The sequence below is a fragment of the Galleria mellonella genome, unplaced genomic scaffold (genome assembly GCF_026898425.1).
Source record: "Galleria mellonella isolate WM207_F2 unplaced genomic scaffold, CSIRO_AGI_GalMel_v1 utg116, whole genome shotgun sequence".
In the NCBI taxonomy this organism is placed as follows: Eukaryota; Metazoa; Arthropoda; class Insecta; order Lepidoptera; family Pyralidae; genus Galleria; species Galleria mellonella.
In genome coordinates this window covers 3,545,122-3,571,233 of record NW_026441978.1, presented here as the reverse complement: position 1 = coordinate 3,571,233, position 26,112 = coordinate 3,545,122, and the positions used below count along the sequence as shown (strand labels likewise).

General features: G+C 37.0%; 1 protein-coding gene across 1 annotated transcript in view; it reads left to right on the top strand.

Annotated features, from left to right (window-relative positions):
• The window catches only part of LOC113513827 (unconventional myosin-XV), a 159,354-nt gene extending 133,856 nt beyond the window's left edge, over positions 1-25,498 (top strand). Inside the window, exons 23-32 of the mRNA XM_052894695.1 lie at positions 2,826-3,154; positions 17,388-17,646; positions 18,266-18,420; positions 19,683-19,821; positions 20,785-20,913; positions 21,433-21,657; positions 21,929-22,207; positions 22,925-23,110; positions 24,418-24,641; positions 25,358-25,498. Coding sequence (XP_052750655.1) covers positions 2,826-3,154; positions 17,388-17,646; positions 18,266-18,420; positions 19,683-19,821; positions 20,785-20,913; positions 21,433-21,657; positions 21,929-22,207; positions 22,925-23,110; positions 24,418-24,641; position 25,358 — 1,926 coding nt within the window. The 3' untranslated portion in view covers positions 25,359-25,498. The remainder of the gene's footprint in view (positions 1-2,825; positions 3,155-17,387; positions 17,647-18,265; positions 18,421-19,682; positions 19,822-20,784; positions 20,914-21,432; positions 21,658-21,928; positions 22,208-22,924; positions 23,111-24,417; positions 24,642-25,357) is intronic.
• Positions 25,499-26,112: the final 614 nt, after the last annotated feature.

The window sequence follows — 26,112 nt, the reverse complement described above, 5'->3', positions numbered from 1 at the left end:
ATCATTTATTCACACCCATTTATGAAAAATACCCGTAGTTTATTGCATAATCTAATGTTGTTATCATAATGAGTACAATATATTATGAACTTTCAATAAAAAGAGCTTAGTATGACGAAAAATTATTGTCAGGTTTACCTAAATTCGCACGCTTGACTGGTAGTTATTTCAATGAATTATATAACAAAACAACAATAGAATCTAAATAAAACTGGAAAGAAAGAATGTCAAAGAAGGTTTTGTTGCCAATCGCCTGTCTTACCAGCCTAACGGACCTCATTACATTTTTAGAATACGTTATATTATTAGAATATCTACTAGTTGTATCCCGCGTGAATCCTTACGGAAAGTATCCTATGTGCTACTAGCTGAAAAATTCCGTAAAATAAAAATAAAAAAAAATTACAAAGAAATAAAAAATAAATTAGGGGTGGGTCATTGAGGGTTACGAAAAATAGATGTTGGCCGATTTTCAGACTTACTCGATATGCACACAAAATTTCATAAAAATCGGTAAAGCCGTTTCGGAGGAGTTTGGTAACAAACACCGCGACACGAGAATTTTATATATTAGATGTTTCATTCAAATCCGTTCAATAGGTTTTACGTAAAAGAGTAACTAACATCATTTTATCCATCTATCGTTACAAACTTTCACATTTATTATATTAATAAGATTGTAAGCTCGATAATCTACCAAAATTTGCTTATGGAAAAACAACAAGAATTATGTAATCTGTACAGTATAGTACTGAAAGTATCATTGGATGATACTTTCGTGGTTTAGATCGTAAAATGAGAGAAAAATTAATGAGATTAAATCTTTAGGGTATGTGCGCATTACACATGAGACTCTTGATTGTTTCAGGCATTCGTAATCGCAGTAATTTATTGCTGTAGCCCACTCATAACAAGAACGATATATCTCCTTTAATAAATACACTATTTATCCTAAGGAGATAGAAAACATCGCTACAAAGAACATTTTAAAATTCCTATCACTGATAGGAATTAGTAGCGAACTTTGAAAAAGGGCGAGTACAAAAGATCGTAGTAAGGTCGCAGTGTCACAGGTTATTCTGTCTAAAAAGCCCGGCTCTCAATGATAATAATAGCTTAATTAGTTTAGTAATTTTTTTTATGTTGTCGATGACGTTCTAGAATCTAAAATGGCCCATGAATGGGAGGAAGGATTATATTGTAGCAGAGACAAGCGGTCCAATTGCTAAAAACTAAGTCGATTCAGTGATGTCATTTCTCTAAACCAGGGTTCCCAAACATATTTTCTTTACTTTGAGAATAAATTACTTTTTAGCGCCCCCGTTTTTTCACCTACTTAGAAACCACTATTACTTCAAATTACAAATCACCCCCCAAGCCTCTATACAACGCCACCATTTTTTTCTTGGTCTTTTACCGTCCCCCTTTAGGCCTGCAGTGCCCACAAGGGGTCGTTATCGCCCACTTTGAGAAAGGCTGCTCTAAACCAATCTCTTAACGTACTATTTTAATTTGATAGTTTCTAAAAATATTTAAAGCTTGTGTTCCACAAAAAAGCCGACTTCATTTGTGACAATTTTTTTTTTATCTGTAATTATATCCTTTCAGATAAAAAAGAATTTTCTAAACGATTATGAATTGACGAAGTTATAAGGTAACAAAAAAAAATACAACTGTTTTAAAAATCGCCTTCTTTTTAAAATCCGTTGAAAATTACAATTTTATGGAGTACTATAAAGTAAATTTATAATTTGACTTAAATATATTAGAAATTTAATTCATATTGGTCTTTCGAATAAAGATTTCGCTGTGATATCAAACTGAAATTTAAATTATACAGTTAGGTTAGAGGTCCATTTTGTGCCACAGAAAAGACCTTGATAATAACACTAAAAAAAAAAATCTCAAATATTTATTTAAAGAAACTTAATTATAAACATTGAATAGTCATGTTTTTACTATTCTACTATAAAATACATTCAAGTTTGCTCAACCTAACTCAATCTCTTTGTAAACCATGATGGTTAATTCCTAAAGAATTTGGTACAATAGGGCAATTGCAAAATAAGTAAATTTACTTAAATGCATCCTCACCCTGCATCCCTCGCTGGTACCCTGCTAAAATAAACCAACCAATAAACTGTAAAAACCAGTGAAATTACCACTCGATGCATAAAAAAGCATGGCCCATGTTACCGTGTATTAAAATATGTAATCAATATGGTCACAGCTGCGCCATTAGGTAAATAAATACATTGTCCAGTGTACAACCGTGACGCTGCACAATACACGTCGCAAAATACCTCGTCTCTGGCCGGACGTTCACGCTTTCCTGACCAAGCTCGCTGTCTCTTTTTGCTGCAGATGCCGTGTTAATTGTTAAATGAAATAGTGGTGATCTCCGATACAGTTGTACTATTTCTGAATATTGCCAGCGTAGCACTTTGTATAGATTTTTTTTATTTTGTGCAAATTTAATTATAAAAAATTTAACACTACTTTTTAATGTCGTATTTTTCGTTTCCTTTTTAACTTAACTTTAAAATAAAAGTTAAGTTAAATTTTATTAAAGAAATTAGATAACCACTAAGGATCTGTATAAATCTACGGAAGATAAAATATATTCTGTATTAATTAGTACCTACTCTGGAGATTTTTTATTTTTCTCTGTTTACTACTATATTTTTATTAAAATACAAGAATGTTACACCCTTGCTAACAAATTGTTAAACTAATTGCTGTATCTTTTATTAAAGTGCAATAAAGAATATACATGAATGTTATGAATTTGTTATATTCTAATAAATAAAAAATTCTTGTTACAGATTCAACCAAAACCAACGACAAATGGAGTGCTAAAGGAACGTATAACTGAACGGGAGAACAGCAGAGAGGCTAGAGAATCGAGAGACTCCAGAGATTCACGGGACATTCGCGATAGTCGTGAGTCCAGGGAGTCTAGGGAGTCAAGAGAAGAGACAGAGCACGTGGAGAGAAGAGCACAGACTTCATCGCCTATACCTCGCGAGAGGGAGAGGGAGCGAGACAGAGATAGAGAGATACGGGACGATAGAAGAGACCAGTCAACGCCACAGCACGACGGAAGGCATCCACTATTACAATTTGCTGTAGATCACTTCAGACAGAGTCCAGAGTAAGTGTTAAAGTTATTTTCTTTTTTTACATCAATTTATAATAAACAAATGCGCCGTGAAGAATGTCGCTCTCGTTTTCTCTACTCCAGAAATCGATTCGTTTTTTTTTTTCTTTTACCATTTCATTTATAATTATATTTAACTTGAGCGCCATGACAAAATGCTAAACTTGTAAATGCACCGTGAAATAACAAAGTATAAAAACCCTAAGAATGTTCCTTTTTTAAGGTAGGCATCTCCTAATCTCCTAGAAAGGATTTTCCAAATATCGCCATGGGAACGGCAGATAAGCCTCGCACGAATGAAACCGTAGTAATCCCTAAAGCCTTTAATAGAGAAATTAAATGTATTTAAGAAAAAAGCAAAAGAATATTTGACAGTCAAATGTTACTATACGTTACATGACAAATATTAGACATTCTGAATCATTTATCAATTGGTTTATTTTTTATTATTATAGGTTATTATTAAACAATAATTTGACATTAATTTTATATTACACATGCCGATATGGTCGAATGTGAAATAGTTGACTTATAAAAAATATTTGCCATTTGCCTTATTCGTGCAATAAATTATTTAAATTTTAATTTGAAAAAAATATAGTATAACATACATATATACATTCGCCGTGTGGTCCCGGCATAGAATAGGCCACCCCTTCCTTTCCCGTGGGTGTCGTAAGAGACGACTAAGGGAGGGCGAAGGATGAGCAGCAGTATCTCTCTTAAAACACCTCCAAAAGCCCTGCTCCAAACCTGCCTGTCAAGCGTGGCAAGTACTGGCAAAACTCCCCTTTTTTTTATACAACTTAGAATGGCAAATAAGCTCCCTCTTATGGGGAAGGCTTATATTCAGCAGTGGATAGTTAACGGCTAAAATAATAAAAAATAACATACATTCTTACCATACATACTAATACATAAATAGCGGTAATAATTCTCCTATTTGTTTGTATGTATATAGGTATGTACATTACATGCAATGCAGTGGCACAGCCAAGCAACGATGCGTGCCGTCACGCTTTTAGTGTTTTTTGTAATAAAATTAACATTACCTGTAAATGTAGAACAATTTCTGGACATGGTGTAAAATTATAAATTAATATTAAACCGGTTTTAACCGGATCGCTTTACTGTTGTTATAAAATATATCGGTGCCAGTATGACTTAGCAATTACACGGCACCATAATTTTAATATTATAATGTAATACAAAATTTACTATTTCGATTAGGTACTAAATACAACACTTAAGAGTAAAGTATTTTATTAGTGGAGTATGTTACTGTGTAATTGCCAAGTCACTATATTTTTTTTATACAACTTAGAATGGCAAACAAGCTGACGGCCCACCTGATGGAAAGTGGTAACCGTCGCCTATAGACATGAGCAGTACCATCGACATAACACAGTATACTGTTTCGCCCATGATACCCCCCATGCGTTGCCATTCCTGAGGACTCAGGTGTTATTCCTCTGTACCCTGTAAATTCACGCCATATCCCATCCTTCAAACCGAAACACAGTCATGCTAACACAACTGCTTCACGGTAGAAATACGAATGGGACAGAGGTACCCAAGCAAACGACTTTTGTACAAAGTCTCCCTAATATTAATACGGTCACTATATTATAATCATATCAATCGTTAACTGTCTACTGCTGAACATAAGCTTCTCCCTATAAGAAGTTTTGCTAGAAGTTGCCACGCTTGGCAAGCAGGTTGACAACCGCTGTTAGGCTTTTGTGATATTTAATGAGGGATGCTGCTGCCCGTCCCTTGACTTTTAAATTCACTTAGTCGCCTTTTACGACACCCATGGGAAAGAAAGGGGAGTCAATTCTATGTCGAAACCACACGGCGAATCACTTCACTATAAATGTTGATAGATAATTGATTAGTTGATAATTTATAACAAAGTTATTGAATAGATTCTTCCATAGACTTTAACTAAAATAATTGACTGGGTTGTCACGACAAGAGATCTTACAATTTTTTATAGTAAAAGAACTGCATTGCGAGACTTGACATTTTTTTTACAATTTATGTTTTTGATGATTTCAAATTTATCTGTGACTGCTCAGTAGAAGAGTTCATTTTTAGTGTGCCATAAAAACTTCTAAAAGTGTTAATCTAAGATTCCGCCGCTAATTTCTGCAGCTATGAAAAATTTTTAATTAAACTTACTTTAAATGAAATATGAGGTAAAATATGATACGCTACTCCCGGGCCCCGGGTTGCCTTTACCACCCTCCAATCGTTACTTACGGAATTTTTTTTACAGGCAACAATATGTTACCACGTATAGAAAATAACAAACTTCCATTTAGTGTAAATCTCATTAAAAAGCATCACTTGTTTGCCAAAATTACAAAAATATAATCAATTTTCACCTGGCAACCCTTTTGATGCAGCTAACTGAGAGCAAGCAACCCGAGGACATTTTTACTAATATTATGTTATAAATATGAAAGCTTTTTTGTATGTTATGGGATAACATAGCATCGTAACAGCTAAACTAATTACTATGGAATTTGGGACACGTGTACCGTACGTGTAATGGAGAAGGATATAAACTATTTTTTATCCTGATCTATAACTATATTCCGGTCGCACAGACGAAATCGCGGGTAAAAGCTAGTTGTAATACATTTCAGCTTATCTTTCATTTAAATCATGTGGCATTAAAAAGTTTTGTACTTGCAGAAGTCAGCACTGAGATCTTAGGCTATGTGCTCTTAAATTTGTTACTACTTTTATTCGTGACAATGTTATAGGACCAACAGGGATGTAATCCGTATTAATTGCAAAAAGAATTAATATAATCTATTTTAAACCGACGAACAACCACAAATAGAAAAAATATTAACAATAAATTAACATATATCAGTTATACAATCTTATATCTAATACTAATTATAATCAATTACCCTGAAATTACGTATTTGTAATTTAAACGCAGTCTTAAAAATCATTATAGCATACATTCAATTGTAAGACATCAAATTATCACAAACAAAAGAATAGAGGGTACAGAAGGGCGTACAATAGACAATTTGGCGCGAAAATACCCATCAAATAACACTTTTACTTTTGACTAGGTAATAACAGGCCGCGAGATCTGATGATTCGACGTATTAATATAAATCGTTTGCTAAATTTTATTATACAATAAGTTTTTTTTTTTGATAATAAAATTTTGTGTAGGTACACAAAATATCAACATGTACCAATTCAGATAACGATTTCAAAATTCAGTGGTAAATTTACACATTTGTCCCCAATAGTCTATTCAAATTTTGTCATCCGACTTATCTCTATTATTCGGTACCATAGTTAATAATATTTTTTTTGTAATCGTTGATAATGGAATGGTAACCCCACCCGCGCTATCGGTATACACCGGCGGGGCACCAGTGAAGGATGATAGGTGAGTATGAAGCAGGTCAGTTAGCCCATCGTGACGAATTCAACAAGAAGTGTTCACGATGGTTTCCAGGGGAAACCACATGGAGGTCGACCTAATAAGGCATATTGCTAGCAACGGGGCTGTCAAACTCCATTGCTAACAATCCCTTTTCCCCCTCACAATCATATTAATTACAATTTTTTGTCAATAACACTGTAATTTTTGCTCTCAAATTTGCTTCCCCTAAAATCTGCCATCTAGACTCCAGCCTAAACAACCGGTTAGTACATCCACCACTGCCATAGTTCCACACGTACAGGTCGTCTAATGTGCTGGGGGGGGGGGGAGAAGAGATTATCAGAGATTGTCTAAATCATATGGTTACCTCCTTTCTTCTTATATTATAATTAGTAAAAAATAGGACGAAAGATATATCATTAGTTGCTATTTTTCACAATTCATAGCAGGCTAGTATATAGAAAAGGTGTATGTAAAATTTTTGTTTATTTACATTACTAGGTTGTATATTCGACACAGTTTATGTAGAAAGTATGCAAGCAGGTTGTATCTGAATTTGGTAGGGTTATACGGCCGTATTACATTTTCTATACACTATCCTCCTATGAATTGAGAAAAATAGCAACTGGTAGTATATCTTTCGTCCTCTTTTTACGTATTATATTTTCATAAGAAGAACGGAAGCAACCATATGGTTTTTAATTTATCATTCCTTCTATGTAATCCCTTTTCTTAGGTTCCAACTGATTGAGCGCAGTCATAGAGTAGTACATGAAGCAGTGATTGCTACACGTCATCGTGTGAAGATTAGTAACAATGGGCAGCTGTAATAATAATGGTCATCTACGACTCTTTCGAAATTTGCCATCTTCGGGTAAATTAAATGTGATTTAAATATTAAAGCCATTTTAAACATTAGTCCTTGATGGGGTATAGCCTCATCATCATAATTATCTCGGCCATTATTGTGTCCACTGCTAAACATAGGCCTCCCCATAGACTTTTTTTTATTTTGTTTAAAGGCTGAAGTTGGCATGGTAACCATGGCTGCGCTATCGGTATACACTGGCGGGGTGCCAGTGAGAGGAGATGGGTGAGGATAATAAAGCAAGACAGATAATTCAACGATAAATTAGTCACGATAGCTTCTATGGGGAACCGCTTGAAAGTCGATCTGATACAGTATATTGATAGCAATGAGGACTGACCTCCCCATTACTAATAATTCCTCCCCCCCCCCCCCCCATTGTGTGGTCGTCCTACACTGCGATTGCCCATACAGGCTTACAACATACGTTACCTTTCTTCCCTATCGATTGTCGGTTCTTAGAGCTGTATGACCAGCCCACTGCCACTTCAGATTGCTTGCAAGAAAGGGATTCTTTGCAATGGGGTTTGACAGCTCCATTGCTAGCAATATGCCTTATTAAGTCGATCCACGTGGATCTCCCTGGAAACCATCGTGAACAATTCTTATTGAATTCGTCACGATAGGCTAACTGATCTAATTCATCCTCACCTATCATCCTTCACTAGTGGCCCGCCGATGTATACGGATAGCGCGGGTGGGGCTATCATTCCATTATCATCCATTAAAATATAAGGTTATGAGGTATAACATACTACTTTACAATGACTGCAAGTTCTATTCACGTACAATACGAACATATCTATTAATTAATATATTTCTTTATATCGGTCTACTTTATAAGTATTTACAAAAAAAAGAACTATGTCTATCGATCGAACTCTAGTACTCGTTGTACAAGTTGTGTTTATTTTTAACTAGATGGCGCTGAGTGATATATTTATTGAACTCTTTATTGCACCAGAGATTCAATTCAAAACACAAACACCATTTCAAGTAAAATACATTAACATGAAATACAGATTGAAATATACACATAAAAGAACAAAAGGCATTTAAAATATAAAAGTAGTATAACATACACAAATACTGGCCAGAACTATTTATTTAGTTTTTTTTTTTTCAACTTGTATTAGTGTATATTACTCTATATTATTCTCCTTCCAGTTCTGAATAAAAATTTTGCGTATAGGTGGGGATGAAAACAGGTTAGTTAGCCCATTGTGACGAATTTCACAAGCATTAGCCACAATGGTTACCAGGAGAAACTGCGTGGAGGTCGACCTGATACGGTGTATTGCTAGTAATAAGGCTGTTAGATCCCATTACTAACAATCTATTTCCCACGTACCAAGTGAAACAACTTCACGGTGCGTTCAGAATTCCATATGTTATGATAGACATATGATAATGTTCTAGTATTCTATAGCTTGTCTCAAAAAATATCACCATCATCGTCACATCAGCCTTTAAATGTCCACTGCTGAACATAAGTCCCCCCCTTGGGGGGTTTTGCCAGTAGTTGCCACGCTTGGAAGACGGGTTGGCAATCACAGTTAGGCTTTAAAGATGTTTTAAAAAGGACGCTGCTGCCCATCCCTTGTCCTCCCTTAGTCGATTTTTACGACACCTACAGTAAAAGGAAGTCTACCAAATCCGTCTATAAAACTTCGACTACATAACCTCACTTACAGCCCATAGATTATTGTGTAATCAATTGTTTATAAAAATAAATTATTATTATTAACATATAAAAAATTCTCTCTAGTTTTTTTTTTTTTTTTATTAGCATAGATGTAGTAGATTAGTCATAAAAACAATGCTCAATAATTTTGAGATCGCCTCGGATTACTGTATAATTTATACTTTTTTATATTAATCACACGAGATAATTGCAACACAGTTACGTTTCCCGCTTTGTACTTGTACAATAGTTCAAACGGCCCGAACTGTGCTGGGGTGAATTTGCATTGAATGTAGGAGACCCATGTGTACTTTTTTTTTTTAATGATTTACATTACGTCGTTATAGGGCTGTCAGATTGTTTTAACTCCATTTTCTGTCAGTTTGTCGAGCACAGTTTTAGAAATGACAAAATCGACAGAATCGAATTCCAATTCATATTTACGAGTGTAATGAATAAATTCTTAGCGTTCCTTTTTAAAATCCCATCTCGTTACCTGTTTGTTAGTGACATAATAGGCATTAGCCCTTTGCCATAAAAAAAAACATATCTATAAGTCATAGTTTTAATTTCTGACAATTTAAATCAGAGATCTTTACAACCCTAGTATGTCTTTAGAAGCGATTAAAAGAAGCAATTCACAATATACGAGTGTAAAAAAAAAGAAAATTCTATTAAAATTATAAATGCGGAAGCTTGTAAAAATAGATAGAGGGTTTGTTATTCTCACGCAATAACTATTCAACGGATATGAATGAAGTTGGATACACTGGCAGGTCATATCTTAACTTAGCATATAGGATACATTATGTACTGATTCACGCAGACAAAGACTAGCCTAAGCTAGTTTAAAATAAAACCCTCTGCCTAGTCACTTGGCTAATATATTTTTTATGTAATTTAAAATGGCAAACAAGCTAACGGCCCACCTAATGGAAAATGGTAACCGTCGTCTATAAACATGAGCAGTACCTTGGGCATAACAGAGTATACTGTTTCGCACATGATACCCCCAATGCGTTGCCATTCCTGAGGACTCAGGTGTTATTCCTCTGTTCCCTGTAAATTCGCTGCTATATCCCACCCTTCGAATCGAAACACAGCCATGCAAACACAACCGCTTCACGCTAGAAACACGAATAGGACAGAGGTGCCATCCTATGCTAATAGTATGCTAACGGACGAACTTAATATTTGGTTAAGGTTATGGAAGACTTCATAAGAATTTTCATATTTTTATAAAAGTTATAGCTTTTTATATCTATGGACCCTAGCATAAGTTTACTAACTGTATACATTTTTATATTTATTTTTTGTTGTAACTTTAACCCTTTTCCGGTAGAAATTATTCTCAATTTGTCTAATACACTGCCGACTGAACTAGGTCATCGCCGCTTTCGAAGAGCATGAATCACAGTTGATGGGAAAATATAAAAACAATTAATTGACACTGTCAACTTTTTAAGAGACAATGGCATTGTATGTCACGTGCTATGTACTTTATCAACGCTTGAGGTCATTTTCTTTTGTGCCATAATATGACCCAAATTGATAGGGAAATAAACGTTTTTTCGTAACGATATTCTGCAACTGTGTCGTCAGACATGCGCTTGTAACTTTAAAAAACAATGGTCCATAAAAAGTGTTTGGGAAAAAATGTGAAGCAGCCCTAGTTCAAAGTGTTTGAACATCATTCGCGCGTAACGCCAACGGCGCGGAGGTCGCGGGACTGTCGCAGTCTGAGAGTGGCAACCTTCGGCCATGCCGTGTGCTGCAGCGGCACGAATCGCACATAGAATGCAAGTATCCAAATCCTGTGAAAAAAGTTTTTTTTATCAGTGTTTTACGGCCGCCAAAAAAAGCTAGGCTTTCCAGCCAGTATTAATTTAGTGTTATCATAAAGTAGTGACTGAAGAGTCTCTAGTGATAAATAACGCGTTTTAAAACTGTTAATTAATTCAGCCAATTAAAAACAGTTTCAACTAATGTATATGTAAAGTTACAATGTCATTATTTCTTGGAAACGCGCGTGTTAAACATGATTTTGTCAATTCTGTGTTAACAAGCGGAGAGAGTCTGGTTATAGATGATGCGCTCTCTATTGTTTAGTGGTTTGTGTTGTGAAAAACGGTGTATAACGTTTGTTTCGCTTCCATTTGATTGTTCTTGCTACAAATATAGCTGTTAATGATGTTGTCATTAAAGTTGTTCGTCTATGGACTGCTGGAGTACAATCGGATGTTATTATGTGATCAACTTTTCGAAATTGCTTCAATATTATGAACTCTCATCATTATTTACCCCCATATTATATAGCCCTCAATGTTATACTGGTGCTGTAGATAAAGCAATGTGTCATTAACCTTTTCATTCCGAGCATGTCATATGAGACGGTTAAAAAAATGATAGAAATTTAAGTTCAGTTTTAAACCTTAAAACAATCCACATATACCTAAGCGAAGAAGCTCTCCTTGTACTGCAGAATGAAATCAGTCAAGTATGGTTAAATTAGATTAGGAAACTTGTAAAGTCGAAAGTATACCAAATTCCCTACACATCACTGTTATTAACTCAGATTCTTTCGAAAAACAGAATGATTTCCGTAAATATCATGCTTATATTAAACGTCATAGGCGTATTTAAAGAGTGAAGAGGTGTGGATCATGCCTACTCTAAAATCTTCTGGTGCCCACCTCTGGATACGTATAAAGTTACGAAAAGATACGTCTAAAAGTACATAGGCACCTGTTTTAAAGGGCTAGGCCCCTCTTGGAAATTAATATACAACACGCCAATATTAAGTGCTATATTCAAATTTATGTAACACAATCGATGCCAATAAATAAGTAATATTAGAACTGTCTCAATGAATTAATGAAAACATGCATGGAAATGAAAACCTAGGTGTACTGTACACCTAGGTTTTCATGCATTACTACACCGTGTACAACCAATGTAGCCATATCCAGTAAAATATGTACAAAATAAAAGATGCACAAAGGACCACGGAACGCGCCGTCCTAGATATCTCATTAATAGACCGCATTCCAAATGTAGAGATTCGGCGTAGAACAAAGGTCGAATATAAGCAAATCATGAACTTAAAAGGGGCATATCAGTCAGATAATAAAGACACTCTGATAGGCGGGAAGGTGGATAGTAGACCAAGACAAATGACAATGGTAGCCAATAGGTCAGAGAACAAGCGATTGACCAACTCGATCAAATAATATAATGAGTCCCATTTATTAGCAATATACCCTATCAGGTCCACCTCCTCGTTAGTCCCTCTGGAAACCGTCGTATCGAATTTTAGAAGTATTCATCACGATGGGCTAACTGGCCCGTATTTCATTCGCATCTATTATCCCTCACTGGAGCTCCGCCAGCATATACCGTTAGCGCAGGCGGGGTTAACATTTCATTATAATTCTTTAAAAAAAATAGTAAAAACAGAAAGAAATAGTAAAGCGAATATTGAGAAGACAGTAAAAGGTATAAACAGGGCTTTGATAGTTAACGACGACCAACAGACACTGTTTTTAGATCGACTACCATAATCGCCAAGCAATTTGCTTACCTATATTTTTTAGGATTCACCTTTTGTATTGGCATGTTGTGCTTTGTTTTTTCTAGTCCCTTTATTATACTGAAGAAATTAAACTTTATAGTGTAATGTGAACTTAAGTAATGGACAATTGATCGTACACCATAAGTATTTTTAGATATGTAACTTAAGCTTTATTGGGAATCTTCTCAACAGAGCCTATCTTATTTTCGCATATGGGGTCAGTTAAGCCGTTGCACGTCTACCCATAGGGATCTTTTGTGCTTCCCCTGCCTTATATCATCATTTCATAGATCCTACGTGTTACCTTAACGATATCCCACGGTTTAAGATATATGTAGTCCCTTGGCTCTAGATAAGGTGTTCCCAGTAGATTCATACGCATGCTTGCCAACGAATCGCAGTTGCACATCAAGTGTTCCATGGATTCCGATTTTTCACCGCACAGTTTACACAGTACGAGTATGTCCGTAACACACTGTGCAGACTGTGCGGTGAGAAACATGAGAACAGAACGGTGAGAACAGAGCCTCAATTACATACCTATTGCCGATTCATTTTTACCCATTAAAAATTATGAGTAAATACTTACTGGCATGGAATGGCAACCACGCCTGCACTTACGGTATTAGCTGGCAGCATGCCAATGCGATATAATAAATGAGGATGACAGCATTTCAGATAGCTCATTTTAATAAATTCTATTAGAATTCACCAGGATTGTTTCCAGGGCAAACCGTGAAGGTTAACTTGATCATACTCATGTGCTTCAATCGTAGATTTTCTCTGCACCTACTTTTTTTTTTAATGAATGATAATGGAATGGTAACTCCGCCTGCGCTAACGGTATACACTGGCGGGGCACAAGTAAGGGATGATAGGTGAGGACAAAAAGACAAGTCAGTTAGCTCATCGTGACGAATACATTTGGAATTCAGCACGATGGTTCCCACGTGGAATTCGACCTGGTTGGGTATATTGCTAGTAATGGGGCCCTTAATCTCCATTATTAGCAATCCCCCCCCATGTACCTACTTTAGTAGCCTTCAGATAGTTGGTTACCTTTGCCATTGCACGTAGTCAATTTTTTTTTCAATAGCTATTTAGGAAATCAAGGAGGGCGTAACCAGCTCAAACGCAATGACGCAACCGTCTAATTTGATAGCCGGTGATTACACGGCTACGTTAACACGCACACGTACAGGTTACGGTTAATTTTTGTACAAACGTAAAGAAAGCCGGAATGAAATGCTAAATTATAGCCAATGGCCAATACTTTCGCTGTCGGCGCTGTTCAGAGCGCAGTTGAACGATGTCGGTCATATCGATCGGTCGGAATGATCCCGCCACCGACATGTCGTGCGACAGTTTGTCGGACGATTTCGGCGATGCGACTTGTGACGACGATAAGATTATCCTGTGAGATATCGCCTTTTGTGTCCGCTTATTGTGGTGTTATTTTTTTTTTCTATCTACTCGTATTTGCAAGACAATAGTGTGTTATTGTGATTTGTTTATGTTACATGACCTTTAAATGTTAAATGTTTCCGTAAGATATCCTGATGGCTCGATTGTTGTCAAACAAATAGTTTATTATGTAAATGGCAGTACTATCCAAAGTTTGTATTCACGCATTACCTTCCTTTTTTGGAGGAAACAATAAAGAGTATTTATCTATCTACTTATCATCATCGCAGTAAACAGTTAGACCTTTAGTACTTTTTGTTTTTCGAATTAAAAAAAAAATACAGTATACTCTGTTAAGTCCATGTCAATAGGCGACAGTTACCACTTTCCATCCGGTGAGCCTTTAGCTTTTTTCCATTTTCAGATGCACAAAAGCTTAAATATTTGTCAACCAAGAATCAAAAACATTTCCCGTTATACATTATTACAACTCTATTATTATTCTCTGTACTATACCAAGTTAATCCTTACTAATATTATTAATTTGAAAGTGAGTTTATTTGTTACTTCCTAACGCCTTAACGGCTTAACAAATCACTATTAAATTTAGTATACACATACTACATGGGATGAAGAAGGACATAGATTACTTTTATTCTACGTCAATTGGGGGGAAAGGGATTGTCAGTAATGGAGTTTGACAGCCCCATTGCTAGCAATATGCCTTATTAGGTCGACCTCCACGTGGTTCCCCCTGGAAACCATCGTGAACAATTCTTGTTGAATTCGTCACAATGGGCTAACTGACTTGCTTCACCATCACCTATCATCCCTCACTGGTGCCCCGCCGGTGTATACCGATAGCGCGGGTGGGGTTACCATTCCATTATCATCGATTAAAAAAAAAATCTACGTCAATTGATATATTGAGATCACGCAGACAAAGTCGCAGGTAAAAGCTAGTACGTTTACAAATAGATCTATTAACGATTAATAAATATTTATAATATTATGAGAAACCTATTTAATATGGTAACGATTGGGTGATACGAGTATTTCGATTAATGATCATTAAAAAGCTTTCAAATTTGAGTCATTTAATGATTATGCTGCTATAACTAACATAGTAGTAACATAGTACCACGACAAAAAATCAGAAAAATACATTTTTTTTATTTATTTATCATCGCCATTTAAAGAATAATACAAAAATATATATTACGCTTATGAAGTACAAAAAGCTTTTTTGGATTTGATTATACTATGTCCAAATACTTAAAGTAATGTCTAGTCTTTGTCTATATATCTAGACGCATTTTAATATTACTCATCGACAGCGCGATTGATATAAATATGGCGATCTTAAACTTTCAAACAACTTTCGCAAATTAAAAGTAATTTATTTAATACAATGTAATTTTTTTTTTATAAACCATCCTTGTTTCTAATAATAGTGTCTCGGTAAAATAATACAAAAAAGAATCCACAAACATCCATAAGCGTGCGCGTGTATTCATTATGCAACTTTATTATTATTTTCCTCGTAATGATGTTAAAAAATGCACATATAGTAATTTAAATATCAAATTGATGTGCTATCTATGAATAAAATAAATATATCTCACGCATACCTCACGCAGTAGAAAGGCCATAATCCCTAAATTGGGTACGCCTTTAATTCGTTTGCCGACGTAAAGATATAATCATTCTGTGTATACATATTTGATAGATTTATTTGGTGAAAATTTTCAATTTTAATCGAGAGGTTATTGACATGTACTATGTTTTACGCTTAGATGGGAATTTTCGCTTACTAGCTTTTACCCGCGACTTCGTACGCGTGTGTTTTGGAGGTAGAAAAACCAACGATTACTTTTTGATAATATATCAAAATAAAATATACACTAAATTTTATGTTAAACTTTCAAGAACACAACTTAAACAAGCTGATGGCCCACCTGGTGGAAAATAGTAACCATCACCTATAAATATGAGTACATAACAGATACTACAGAGTATACTGTTATATCCATTATACCCCCCCCCCCCATGCGTTGCCATTCCTGAGGACTCAGGGGTTATTCCCCTGTACCCTGTAAATTAATACATTATTATTTTGTAATACCGGAACAAACAAACAAACAGACAGACAGCCAGACATGATGTATATAGATTATAATAATATATCACATAAAAGCTAATTAATTATACATTTTCTCTACCAACTGCACAATCACACATCCTGTTCCGGCGTAGCGTAGCAACGAACAATTAGACACGACGCTGCGCACGCGCATCGGACGGTGTTAGCGAATCGTTATACAAATGGCCGCAACGCACGGGTGCATTTACATCCAATGCAACTATTTCCGCTTGTTTGCCGAACACACAATAATATTTGCATAGAATAGTGAATAATTGTTTAGTATTCACGAAATATGTTTTATGTCAAGTATATTATACTTCTATGTTACAGTTAGAACTTCTGACTAATCAATAGTGCCTACTGTACTATTTTTCTCATAGCCGAAGTGCAATCTGTGTAAAACATATAGGTATTTTTATACCTTTTTAGTATAAGTTTTTATTTCTTCTTTTGATGAAAAAAAAACCTAGGTGTACTGTTTTACTCTATTTTTAAGTACAAAGGTGAATAGTCTTTAATTGGACCAAACTCAATTAAACCATGGTTTAGTTTGGTTGACTTTGGTCCACCCAAAGTAGTTACAGGCAGACTACTTTTTTAAAATAAATAGTATATTTAGGTAGGATATTTCACTTATTATACACAGAAGAGACGAGGCTATATTGTCTAGCTAACGGTAGTAATCCAGAAAAAATTGTTGTTTTTACTTCATACATAGAAATAGCTTCAATCTTTGCCTAATAAACAAACGAAAAAACTAGTAGCGAATTTGATCTAATCATTCTTTTTTAAATAATTTTTACTTAAGTAAACTTACTTATAAGCATTTTTGAATAGTGTTTTTTTTTTTTTTTACTTTATCGCTTATTCGGCATTCAATTTCTGCTGAGAAAAATAGACAAGAAACTCAACTAGTGCTTTTATGAAACAAAATTTGTTTTTTACAATACAAACAAACAAATCAATACAAACAAGTATTAAATAGTATAAGAATTATTCAAAACATTTCAATAATTCAATTAAAAGATTTTATCCAACGTGTTCATCCCAACCTAATTTAATTGGAATTAAAAAAATACACAAAAAGGTAAAATATTCAAAAAGTTCATAAATCTCTTCTCCCATTTCAGACTAGAAATATTAAAAGCGGACTCGTCGTTGAAGAGCAAAGCGAAACGCAACGAGTGGACATGGAAAGCTCAGACCGATGTCGTGAAATGGCAGGCGACGCCGCTGCGTGCGCCATTGCTGCGGCTGCCGCCTGCGCTCGCGCCGCCGGCCCTGGAATGCTTCACATGTATACGCGCGTACTGCGGCGACCTCCAGCCCGCTGAGCGGCCGATGCACCAAGACTTGACTGAAGTTAAATGTGTTTATACTGTGCTTATGGTAAATACTTATCATAGTTCTCATTCTTCCAAGCTTTTCGAATATTAGAAGTCGGCACAGGTTTTTACTTGCATTAGAAACGATTTAAAATCATCATGGATACTAATACCTTTATACCACTGAAGTGGTAAACAAGCATACAAACCACGTTTTCAATACTAGGGCATTACTTTTCTTTATGCAACTTAGAATAGCAAACAAACTGACGCACCACCTGATGGAAAGTGGTAACCGTCGCCTATAGACATGAGCGTAACAGAGTATACAGTTTCGCTCGTGATAACCCCCATGCGTTGCCATTCCTGAGGACTCAGGTATTATTCTCATTAGGGTATTATTCAATGGTATATGCTGGGGCATCAGTGGGGGATGATAGGTGAAAATGAATAGGCTGGCCAGTTAGCCCATCGTGATGAATCCGCCTGGAATTCAGCACGAAGGTTTTCACGTGGAGGTCTACCCGACAGAGCACATTGTCAGCAATGGGACTGGTAGCCCGTATTACTAAAAATCCCTTCCCCCCGGATAGGGAAGGGTATGGTACGGTAGGGTAAGCAGGGTGACCATTCTCATCCATTAAAAAAATCCCTCAACTGACAAATAATTTCCATTTGCCTAGCATTGCCACTCGGTACCGGAGCTCCGCGACGAGGTATACTGTCAGCTGATGAAGCAGACGACGTCGAACCGGTCGCCAGCGCCGGACTCCTGCCAGCGCGCCTGGCGGCTCATGTCCATACTAGCCGCCTACTTCACTTGCTCAGACACGCTCAGGTAAATAAGAAACATTGTGCAAGAGCCACAATCAAACTTATCAGAAACTATTTAAAAAGATTTCTTTGAATTATACATATAAAATGATCGGAGAAAAATTAAAATTCGAATTAATAAATTGTTTTTTTTTTTATACAACTTAGAATGGCAAACAAGCTGACAGCCCACCTGATGGAAAGTGGTAACCGTCGCCTATAAACATGGGCAGTACCATGAACATAACAGAATACACTGTTTCGCCCATGATACCCCCCATGTGTGTCATTCCTGAGGACTCGGGTGTTATTCCTCTGTACACTGTAAATTCACGCCATATACCACCCTTCAAACCGAAACACAGCCATACAAACACAACTGCTTGGAATTTGAATGGTTGAAACACAAAGAGACAGAGGTACCCAAGCAATCGACTTTTGTACAAAGTCTCCCTCTGGTAATTGATTTGTTTACAAAAAGGATTTAAAAAATTATTGTAACTTCTAACTTCGTCCATTCAATTTATTTGCAACGTTCGATCCGATTCGTAAGTTTCAAGTTTGGCAGATAATTTGAAATCTTTCGATAATGGCTTATTTCATCAAATATTTCATAAAATTGTTTACTTCATTTTATACTGTATAATTATGTTAAACCAAATGCTGTAAAAACCTTTAAAAGGCATGCGCATTAATATTGTATTATATTTAATGTTTGTTATATGTGTTATAATGCAATATGCTGTTGGTCTTCCATCTACACTAATATTATGAAGAGGAAAGATTTGTATTTTTGTGTGTATGTATGTTTGTAATGAATAAACTCAAAAACTACTTTGCCGATTTCAAAAAATCTTTCACCATCATTTCACCATCAAACATTCACCCTGAGTAACATAGACATATATATTTATTGCTAGAAAAGATTAGGGATCTTTACTAAAACCTTAGTAACGTAACTTAAAGTGTAAAAAATGCTATAAAATATCGTTCGTCGCGTGTGCTGCAGAAACTATTGGTGATAGAACAAAAGTATGTTCTACAATATTGAAGAAAATATCAATAACTACAAAAAACTTCGCGATACTATATGTCCAACTGTTATCGTTATGTCACAATAATCACTTTTTAAAATGTTGTAAAAATGTCAACCCGCGCGAAGCCGGAACGGGCCGCTAGTGAATAAATAAATAAAGGATATTTCATCGCGTACCTTTCAGAAGAATACTAAAATTGTAATTATGCAACATATGTATGTTATATATTTTTTTTTATTATATATTTCAGGCCATTCCTCGTGGAGTACCTGTCAGCGGCGGCCGCGGACCGGCGGCGGCCGTGCCAGGGCACCGCTGCGGTGTGCCTCGCCAACTTACGCAAGACGTTGCGTTGCGGCGGACGGAAGAACGTGCCCAGCGTCGAAGAGGTGGGAACATTCTCTCCTATCTTTCAACCGATTTCGAAAAGGTTTTCAATTCGGTTGCTCGTTTTTTTTTAATGTTTGTTACCTCATAAATCCGTTACCTCCTTCTTATAACTTGGATAATTCTTTTTTTTTTATCTGAAAAAATACATTTACAGATTGGCCTCTACAGATTGAGTTTTTAACAAAATCGGTTTAATAATTTAGCTTTTAAATCAAGACAATTGGACATAGAGCTCTCCCTAGACTGAGCATAAGAAACGGTCCTGAGCCACCTGCATCCACTGACTCCCTGTAATGTCGTCACTCTATCTAATGGGGAGGGGTCGTCCTACACTACTTTTGCCCGTAAGGGGTCACTACTCAAGAACCTTTCTTCCCCATCGGTTGTCGGTATTTCGAGCTATGTGGCCAGCCCATTGCGACTTCAGTTTGTTTATCCTTCGGGCTGTTATTATCTTGCTTTCGGATTCTATCACGCAAAGAGACTGCAAACATAGCCCTCTCCATAGCCCGCAGAGTAATTTGAGGAGCAATCATATAGGACCATGTTTCGGTTCCGTAACTCATCACTGGCAACACGTACAGGTTAAAGACCTTCGTCTTCAAACTTTGAGGTAATTTGGAAGAAAAGATGTGGCGTAGTTTCACGGAAGCTGCCCATGTTTTATTAAGAGTTGGAAATAAATGCGATCATTCAGGTAAACTATGATAATTTGCCGTGCGGCCCGATATAGAATGGGCCACCCCTTCTATTCCCAAGAGCGTCGTAGGAGACGACTAATGCGACCATTAAGATCGGGGGATGGGTAGCAGCGTCTCTCTCCCCAACCCGCCTGCCAAGTAAAGCTATTAAAGCAAAAACCCCTTTATGTTCCTCATACTTAGGCTTATGTTCTGCAGTGAATTGTGAAAAAAAAAATTAAAAAATCGAATATTTATAAATATTATGATTAACATACCCAGGTGACGGCGGTGTCGGCGGGCCGGTCCGCCCGGCGGCAGCTGTACCGGCTGCCAGGCGGCGCGGAGCGTGTAGTCAACACGCGTTGCGCCACCGTCGTCCAAGATATTGTCAACGAACTCTGCGACCTCGTTAGTACATTATAATAGCATAATTACTAGTAATATCTATCGGCATGACTTAATTGTAATTAATAATTAAAATGTACGAAAGTTAGTTAAACTCGCCTTTTGCTTTCCACTGTCATATTTCTTCGATTTCGTAATTCATCGACCTGACAGGGTATATTGCTAGTAATGGGATTATTTGACAATCCCTTTCTCCCCGGTATATACCGTTAGCGCAGACGGGGTTACCATACTATTATTTATCACCGATTTTTTTGATGGGTGCAAATAGTATGGTAACCCCGCCTGCACTAACGGGATGCGCTGGCGGAGCACCAGTGAAGGATGATAGATGAGAATGAAAACAGGCCAGTTAGCCTATCATGACGAATTCATCAGGAATTAACCATGATAGTTTCCAGGGAGAACCGCGAGGAGGTAGACCTGGTCGGGTATATTGCTAGCAATGGGATTCTCAGTCTCCATTACTAACCATCCCTTTCCCCCCATTCATCACCCATTAAAAACCTTTAAATATAACAGATCGGCGTGTCGAGCGAGGGCGAGCGCGCGGAGTTCTCGCTGTACTGCATCGTGGCGGGCGACGCGCTGACGATGCCGCTGGCGGGCGACGAGTACGTGCTGGACGTGACCACCGAGCTGCAGCGCGCGCACCACCCCTTCTACCTCATCTTCTGCCGCTCCGTGTGGCACCACCCGCTGCGGACCGACGCGCCGCCGCTCTACACCGAAGTCCTCTTCAACCAGGTATGCACCGCGCCAACATCCTCTGCAACCAGGTGCTTCCTACACCTGGGACTTGTTTACCCAGGTACATGATGTACCCAGGTCTTGTTCAACCAGATACATCACTCACATGGAAGTATTGTCAACTACCTATTTTCATTATATGCCTAAAACCTGTTTTACCATGTGTTTCTTATAGCTAGGTCCACACCACATACGTTACTCCTTAGGAGTTACAACAGGGATTTACAATATATAATTTCATTCTTATATTACCCGTTTCTGGTGACAGGTGGCGCCTGATTACCTAGAGGGCCTGGTGGTCGTACTACCAGGCGGTGCAGCCCCAGCGCCAGGCGTGCTGCGTGACGCGGCGTTGGTGGCGGCGCTGCTGCACCGCGCGGCCGCACTGCCAGACGCACCGCATCCGCGCGACCTGAAGTTCCTGCTGCCGAAGCCGCTGCTAGCGCTGCGCGAGCCGCGGCCGCAACGCTGGGCCTCGTGGGTGGCCGCCGAGTGGCCGGCCGCCAGCCAGCTCGCGCCTGCTGCTGCCAAGGCCAAAGTGCTGCAGGTAACCTACCAGAACCTACGCTACTACTATGGCATTATTAGTGGCATTATCTACTTCTTCTTTATGTACTTCCTCATTACTGCAGGTCCGTCTGTTTTGTAAATTCGTCTTTTTTTTTTTGTCCGTTGAAATAGTTGCTAGGCAGTTTATACTAATAGACAGGACACTACATAATACACTAAACATCCACATTATCTGATTAAACTTACAGGATTTGGATAAATTAAAAAATATTTTAAACGGGCAACTTTACATTCATTAGTCATTAGTCATTTATTTAAAAAACAATGTACATTGTGTCTGAAATAAGGGATAAACATACAAAAATCATTACATTAACCTGAATATTTCAACCATCCAATAACAATAACTTAAGAGGGGAGATGTGAATTGTCTAGAAATTTAAAAAATAACAATAAATAAATTTTACAATAAACAGTGTCAATTTCATCGCAATATTTTATATATATATATATATATATATATATATATATATATATATATATATATATATATATAAATTCAATTTTAATTATTTACATCAATCAATAGTACAGAAGTCATGTACGGAGTAGTAACATTTCTCCAATAAAAGGGATCGTAATCAAGAGTCCTAAATAAGGAAGAATTAAAAAAAAAAGATCTATTTTCAGTAGTATACAGTTAACGGCCAATATGATGATAACAATATGACAAGGCCACCGTTGACTGCGCCAGGTGTTGTCCCGGTGGCCGCTGTTCGGCTCGTCGTTCTTCGCGGTGCGGCGCGTGACGGGCGGCAGCGCGGGCGAGTGGCGCGAACACGTGCTGGCGCTGAACCGGCGCGGCGTGCACCTGCTGCACCCCGCCACGCACGAGACCGACACGCACTGGCCCTACAGCGAGCTCATCTCCACCAGGAAGGTCGGCCCGCATTCACATTTTTTTTTTATACAACTTAGAATAGCAAACAAGCTGACGGCCTACCTGATGGAAAGTGGTAGCCGTCACCTATACACATGAGCAGTACCATGGACATAACAGAGTGTACTGTTTCGCCCCTTAACTCCCCATGCGTTGCCAAATTCATCTTCTTATTCACGCAATATTAATTTACCCAAGTCATTTGCTTGAGTACCTCTGTCCCATTCGTGTTTCAACCGTAATGCAGTTGTGTTTGCACGGCTGTGTTTCGGTTTGAAGGATGGGATATGGCGTGAATTTACTGGGTACAGAGAAATAACACCTGAGTCCTCAGAAATGGCAACGCATTGGGGGCGAAACGGTGTACTCAGTTGTGTCCATGGTACTGCTCATGTCTATAGGCGACGGTTACCACTTTCCGTCAGGTGGGCCGTCAGCTTGTTTGCCATTCTAAGTTGTATAAAAAAAAACTTACAATGGCAAACAAACTGATAGGCCACCTGATGGAAAGTAGTTACTGTCGCCTACAGACATGATCACTGCTACCGTTTCACTCATGATGCCCTTCCAGGATCCATATTGATGTGCCTCTAATGCTTAAAATCTATATTATTACAACATGAAAATCTAATAAATGATCGAATTGAATTGAATATGGAATGTAAATAGAAACCTCATTGCTAACAATGTACCCTATCAGGTCGACCTTCACGCGATTCCCTTTGGAAACTGTCGTGATTATTTCTTGTTAAATATTTTACGATGAGCTACCTGACATGTTTCATCGTCGCCTATCATCCCTCACTGGTGCCCCGCCAGCGTATACCGATAGCGGAGGTAGGGTTACTACTCTGTTTACGCTATGTGGTATACATTGACAGGGTATTCGTGTGAGATGATAGGTAAGAATGAAAGTAGATCAATACTGATCTTCGTTTATAAGTTTCTAAAAAAGGAAAAAAAGAACTTATTATGAAGAATTTAAGAAAGAATCATGTGACTCGCACAGCAGTATAAATGAAAAAACCAAGTATATATAACAATATAATTAAAACTAAAATAAAAATTAACAACAGATAATAATATTAAGTACAAATGTTAAATAGATCAGTGCTTAGCATATTGCTGCAGCGTTTGAGGCGCCACAGCGCCATCTAGACCATGTTCTATAGATAAAACCCGTCATGACGAACTCATTAACAAGAAATCACAATGGTTTTCAGAGAGATCGTGTAGATATCAACCTGATATTGCTAGAAATAGAGTTACTAGTTTCCGTAACTAATTGTTCCACGGTTGCTCGACAGGTGCGGTCGGAGGACGGCACGCTGTTCCTGGACGTGAAGTGCGGGTCGCTGCTGCAGCAGCGCGTGACGCGGCTGCAGGCCGAGCAGGCGCACGAGGTGGCGCGGCTCGTGCGCCAGTACGTGGCGCTGCAGCGCGACCACCACCACCACCGCGACGACCACCGCGACCACCGCGACCACCGCGACCACCGCGACCACGCGCACTCGCCCACCGCCGACTACTGGTCAGTTACGTTCTAGTCATATTCTATTTGCAATGCTTATTTGTTGGTTTAAGTCGAAATTTTATCTTGCAAACTGAATTAATAATATAATATTAATATTGTAATTTCTGTAACTTTGTATTTTTATTGATAATAAAAAAAAATTAGTTCTAGTCCTGGCCGGTTTTGTTGAAATAAAAAAAAATGTAAGAAATTATCGCCACTTTTGGTAACATCGTCAATGTTGATTAGAAATTAGCGTATAGTTTGGTTGAAAACATTCCGCCGTAGTTAAATTGTACTCCACAAAAAAAAAAAAAAACATACTTCAAATGTCACCAAACATTTAAAATTTTGATTTAAAAACTGAAATACTGAATCAATTTTGTTAAAATTTGTATGGGACCAATCTGTAAAGATAACTTTTAAGATAAAAATATTTCAAATTCCAAATCGGTTTACAACTAACGTAGTTGGGGTAACAGACATAAAAAAATACAACCAAATTACAATTTATGTCCAATCTAAATGTAATTTCCTATCGTACGACAGCTAACAATATTTTAATTCATGATTAAATTTGATTCGTAATTTTTTATTTTTAATATAATTTTCTATACAAATATAATTTTATTTATTTTATTATCTTTTGATCGATCGATAACTAAATTTAACTTTATAGAAATCATATTATTGCCTCGTTCTATTTAGTTATATTTTACGTCTTTTTGTTTCAGACTACAACATCCAAACACGTGAAGGTGCCTTTGCGAATTAAAACAACGTCAACCAGCATATTTAATGATATCGATTGAGTAAATTTACCTCAAATAATCCGTCCCTTATAGATCTGAGATGCTTTGCGTTTTTTTGTAATTAAGATTTGACTAAAATGAGAATAGGATTGTTAGGGCTCAAATTGTCGCGTTCGAATAACGTGATAGTGAAATATATTTTACTTCTATTTTCATTTTGGTCACATAAATATTATAGTGTTAAATTTTGAATTTTTTAATATAAGATATTACTCAAATTATTTAAGAGTATCTTTCGAGAACATTCCAATATATTTGTCGTCATCAACATTAATATTTTCATGTGGTATTCAAGTATTTATATAATATCAAGTAAAGTAAATATATCAATTGTTTATAAATGTTTTAATTCTATCTACCATTTTTTTTTTTTGTACGTTTGTTCCGTTTGGAACAGGCTAAGGTCGGAGACCATGCTGCCTAGTCTTCAAAAAGATAATTTGTCTGGAATTCTATCTACCATTACTGATCTGTCAAAAAAAAAAAATTCTTTGTCTATGGTAACTATTATGAGGCGGTTAAAATTAAAAATAATAAAAATATGTGTATTTAGTAAGCGTTAAAGTTTTTACGCACTGTCTACTGGTTGCCGCAACTAAAAATAAACCTCTTAGTAACAATTATGATCAGTCGCCAATGTGTAAAGATTTTAATAATTTCAAAAATACCGCAAGAAA